Source organism: Botryllus schlosseri, unplaced genomic scaffold, assembly GCF_051294905.1.
Source record: "Botryllus schlosseri isolate E-star unplaced genomic scaffold, Bs_hap1 Bs169a, whole genome shotgun sequence".
NCBI classification, from domain to species: Eukaryota; Metazoa; Chordata; class Ascidiacea; order Stolidobranchia; family Styelidae; genus Botryllus; species Botryllus schlosseri.
The window spans coordinates 17,752-22,635 of record NW_027648778.1 but is presented as its reverse complement, the minus strand read 5'-3'; the positions used below and the strand labels follow the sequence as shown (position 1 = coordinate 22,635).

The 4,884-nt window shown below is 41.7% G+C and overlaps 1 protein-coding gene across 1 annotated transcript; it reads right to left on the bottom strand.

Moving 5' to 3' along the window:
- Nucleotides 1-52: 52 nt before the first annotated feature.
- LOC145432791 (cyclin-G-associated kinase-like) lies at nucleotides 53-4,610 on the bottom strand. The gene is made up of 3 exons (XM_080309603.1): nucleotides 4,393-4,610; nucleotides 1,482-1,540; nucleotides 53-403 (listed from the first exon to the last, which is right to left on the bottom strand). Exons 1-3 carry the CDS (start codon nucleotides 4,511-4,513, stop codon nucleotides 164-166), a joined length of 420 nt encoding a protein of 139 aa, XP_080165729.1. The 5' UTR covers nucleotides 4,514-4,610; the 3' UTR covers nucleotides 53-163.
- Nucleotides 4,611-4,884: the final 274 nt, after the last annotated feature.

Below are 4,884 nucleotides of genomic sequence, written 5' to 3'. Positions count from 1 at the left end.
GACTGAAATTGATTCTTTAGGTCAGCTTTTGTAATCTGAAACTAAATACTCATTATTCTTAGCAAAGGACTTCATGTAACATTTCGGATGATATCAACTGGGGAGTGCCCCACATTCACATACATTTTGTGGAGTCAGATATATCGGAGGGCTAGTATATGGGTCAATCAACAGATACCACACCACACACACTGTCCCAATCACACAGCCCTAATATCATAAACTTACCGGAACACAGCTCCGTACAAACAAGGAACTCGTCATGGTGGAGGCCAGAGTCTTTTCGCATGCTAGCGGCGGCCGAAACGTATTGAATAATATTTGGATGGCCAGATAATTTTTTGAGAAATTGAATTTCCTGACGAATCAACTTGCTTTTTGCCGTCTCTTGAGCAAGGAGCCTCTGAATGGTGGTATATATGTCAGGGTTAGACATTTTATTTTATAAACCACTACTTTTTAACGGACACTTTTTCGCAAGTACCGTAGTGTAAAAGCAGATCCAGCGACACGAAAGTATTTTGTCGTCGCAACATAGCATTCATTTGTATAATTTATATTGGATCGTGCCGCAACTACGATTCAATGTGAGTGAGGCGATAAATTTGAATCAGGCGTTGCTGTGTCTCGAGAGTTGAAAGATTGCCTTACTGAAGACTAAGAAAACAGATATATCGTAATTTGCCATGTATAATCCGCGAAATTTTCACGATTTTTTGCCCTAAAATTGGGGGGTGCGTATTATACATAGGAACAACACACTTGAAAAAAATCTCCCTCGATTAAAAACTTGAAATCACACCTTGTGTCGCTGACCCGAACTATCGCGTCGCCAGCCTCGCAGGCTTTGGCTGCTCTCTACTATCGTTTAGAGACAATGCCGTAAATTGCATAATGATTAGCGATGGTTATGTCATGATTGTTCGACAGTGACATCGCAAAACAGAACACCATCGTGTACTAAAACACAGCTATTCATGTACTACGAATGCAGGGTGCGTGCTATACATGGGTAGGCTTTTTACCAGAATTTGCATGCCATTTTAAGGGTGCGCATTATACATGGGGGGCATAGGCTACTATACTTATAAAATTACGGTAGCCAGAAGATATGCCAAACACTTTACCAACTCAATACGCGATGTTTACTTTATGCTTAGATTTTTCTTCCCACCACAATATCACATTCATTTTATATATGGTGCATATCATGAATCATGGCCATGAAGCCTAGATAATAATTAGCCGTGTATGGTTTTGCCGATGTAGCCTACTATTTCATATAATTATATATTTTGTGCTATCAACAAAATAGATCGCCTCTCTCTAATTACCACGCACGATCTGCCTACATACGACCTTATAATTCGCAAGAGCAACATAGTTATCAGGCCGATCCTTCCACTGCATGATTATGTTACAAACTGGACATATGAAAAATTATGAAGTAATATTAAAAATACCGAAATTGCTGTTGTTACCTTCAATGCAAACTGCTTGCCTCCATCATCCTCAGCCTCATATACAATGGCGAATCCACCTGAATTAAAGTAGAGTGTGAGATTATGCAAAACTTGTGTCAATAATGGTTTCATACAGAAGAGAAGGAGATATGTCTTGATAAAACAAAAAATGAGATAAAGCGCAAGATAAAATTATAATAGATGTAAAATGCAGTCTGCATGTACAGTATGAGATAGGGAATAACCGATTTTGTTTCTCAAGTCCATAAGGTAGGCTCCTGTATATCCAAGTACCAGAAAGAGAATCTTTTATTCAACAACCATGCAAATCAATACTGGTAGTATGGTATGCATAATAAATTATGCAGATACATATACACAATCAATTAGTATGCATTATATTATACAATAGTATATAGGCTATATACGTCACATAGCCTATCGATATGAAATTATAGATGCAGTCAAATAACCTATGATAAAATGAACAAGGTATAATAGATGGGTGTGCCGATGGTGTCATCAACAGTAGCAACAAAGCAAAGTCACCCACGCCTGGAGCATCTTTCAATATAACAGATTAACTAATCACTATATGTAAGCAACATATAGAAATTCGCTATGAGTTCCACTGTTCCAGTAGATCGCCAAAACACTGAAGTAGGACTATCCGTCTAATTATATTTACAATACGGTACCATACATTTGAATAATTAGTTGGACCAGATATAGGTTCCATATAATCATTAGGGATCTCAGGATGACACAACCCTACAGCACTCAGTTGTAATGCTAGGCTACATGAAAAATGTGTAATATAGACTTTCAGGTTTCAAGTTTGGTATAGGCCTACCAGTTAAGTTTATTAAAGATTTTCATCAATTCAGAACAACACAAGACTGCGATACATCGAAAATATGTCAAAACAACAGAGATGAGCATGGATTAGGATTAGGTTTTGAAAAAACAGGATTTGTGAAATTTTGTCGGATTTGGATTGGATTTGGATTAGACATTTTTTTCGGAACGGATTAGGATTTGGATTGGATTGATCGATTTTCTGGGAAATTGAAATGCCATGTGGCAAATGGCGACAAACTTTATGCAGATCAGTTATTAATGTACTTATGGTTACTAAGTTATCTTGAATCAAGTGAATCGTTGGTTGTGAAAGAAAATTTTCGAATCCCTCCATTGAATAAATTAGTATTTTTCCCGAATTTCCAGTTGGAATCGGATTAGGATTGGACATGGACTTGAATATGAAAAAGTTATGGATTAGGTTTTGGATTTGGATTTGAAGGTTCGGATTTGGATTGGATTGGGACATGGAAATTTCAAATCCGCTCATCTCTGCAAAACAACTGGTCGTGGAGTAGTCTTTGAAATCATACACCCACCCGGGCCTCGGCGATGTAAAGAGAAGGCATGCACACTGAATGAAGAATAAAAGACACAAAATGACAGAAAGACGAGATCGATATGTCAGGTCATGGTTCGGTAAACTTAAGGGCTGATGAATGATGATCACTTGATCAGTTAATTAAATACCATATATAGACTACCAATGTTAATGCAGACTACAAACAATGGCACTTCTTCGATAGTAGGTAGACATCGACAAGTGTTCACCATGATCACCAATAAATGTTTCCCATGAACACGAATAAAAATTTATAAACGTCGAAATGAATTGTTTTTGCGTTTGGGGAGGGTTAGGGCCAAAGTTGGGTTTAGGGTATCCCAAGATCAGGGTGGGAGTATTAGGGTGGGAGGGGGGATATTAGGATCGGGGTTAGGGGGATATTAGGGTTGTGGGAGGGGGGATATTAGGGTTGTGGGAAGGGGGATATTAGGGTTGGGGTTAGGGGGATATTAGGGTTGCGGGAGGGAGATATTAAGGTTGTGGGAGGGGGATATTGGGGTTAGAAGGATATTAGGGTTGCGGGAGGGGGGATAATAAAGTTACGGGAGGGGATATTAGGGTTGTGGGGGGGATATTAGGGTTGCGGGAGGGGGGATATTAGGGTTGCGGGAGGGAGATATCAGGGTTGGGGGATATTAGGGTTGGAGGTGGGTTAGGTTCAACTTTGGGGTTAGATTACCCCTAACCGGGGTTTAACCCACCTCCAATCTCCCTTTCACCCAACCCTAATATACCCTAACCCCAACATCCCCCTCCCACAACCCTAATACCCCCCTCCCGCAACCCTAATATCCCCTCCTCCCGCAACCCCAATATCCCCCCTCCCAAAACCCCAATATCCCCCCTCCAGCAACCCTAATATCCCCCGCTCCCGCAACCCTAATATCCCCCTCCCGCAACCCTAATCCCCCTCCCGCCACCCTAATATCCCCCTCCCGCAACCCTAATATCCCCCCTCCCGCAACCCTAATCCCCCTCCCACAACCCTAATATCCCCCTCCCACAACCCTAATATCCCCCTCCCGCAACCCTAATCCCCCCCTCCCGTAACCCTAATATCCCCCTTCCTAATCTTGAGATACCTAACCCCAACTTTGACCCCAACCCACCTCCAATTCCCCTTTCCTCAAACCTTAATATCCCTCTTTCCCAAACCCTAATATCCCCCTCCAATAACCCTAATTTCCCCCAAGCCTAACATCCCCTCCCACGCCCTAATATCCCTCTTTCCCCAATCCTAATATCCCCCAACCCGACCCTAATATCCGTCTCTCCAAAGACACAAAAAACAACAATTCATTTTGACGTTTATAAATTTTTATTCGTGTTCATGGGAAACATTTATTGGTGATCATGGTGAACACATTTCAATGTCTACCTACTATCGAAGAAGTGCCCAAACAATAAGGCTATATGCAGTAATGGAAACAAACCGGTGTTTCCCTCAAAGACTTATCTGGTTTGGGGTTGAATTACACCGAATGAAAAGGACTTTGAACTGACCTTCGGCGATTACTCCTCTCACGTACAGGGTGCTCTTTCCAAGCTCAACGGCAGATCCAACGAAGTCATCATCGCTGCCAGTTCCGCTCACAAAGTCAAAGGCGGACTTCAGGAACGACATCGCCCCCAGCTGGTCCAAGCAACCACAGGAAATGGTTTGAAAGTATTCGCAGAAATGAGTTACGGTAGCTTACGAATTATGGTCCTGCTATAACCTGAAAAACCAAAGTTAAGATTCAACATCAATAGTTGACGATGTCAACTGCGGATGGATGGCGAGTATCATATTATTCAACCATCACGTAAGATCTACGATATCGAACAAGTAAGACGAATGCTTTCGAATGAAATTTGGGAAATTCGCTGAAACTTTGGGCGAATCGCAGAGGCACAGGCTGTGCCTCTGCGATTCGCCCACAGGCCACAGCTAACTCACAGTCCGAACTCGGAAATATTGCGAAACTCGGAGTCGCTCAACGATAAAATCATTAT

Excerpts from the sequence above, each read along its gene's own strand:
- LOC145432791 (XM_080309603.1), bottom strand. The coding sequence starts at position 4,513 with ATGTCGTTCCTGAAGTCCGCCTTTGACTTTGTGAGCGGAACTGGCAGC. Across the intron at positions 1,541-4,392 it reads GAGAGGAGTAATCGCCGAAG|GTGGATTCGCCATTGTATAT; the intron begins GTCAGTTCAAAG and ends ACTTTAATTCAG. Across the intron at positions 404-1,481 it reads GCAAGCAGTTTGCATTGAAG|AGGCTCCTTGCTCAAGAGAC; the intron begins GTAACAACAGCA and ends ACCACCATTCAG.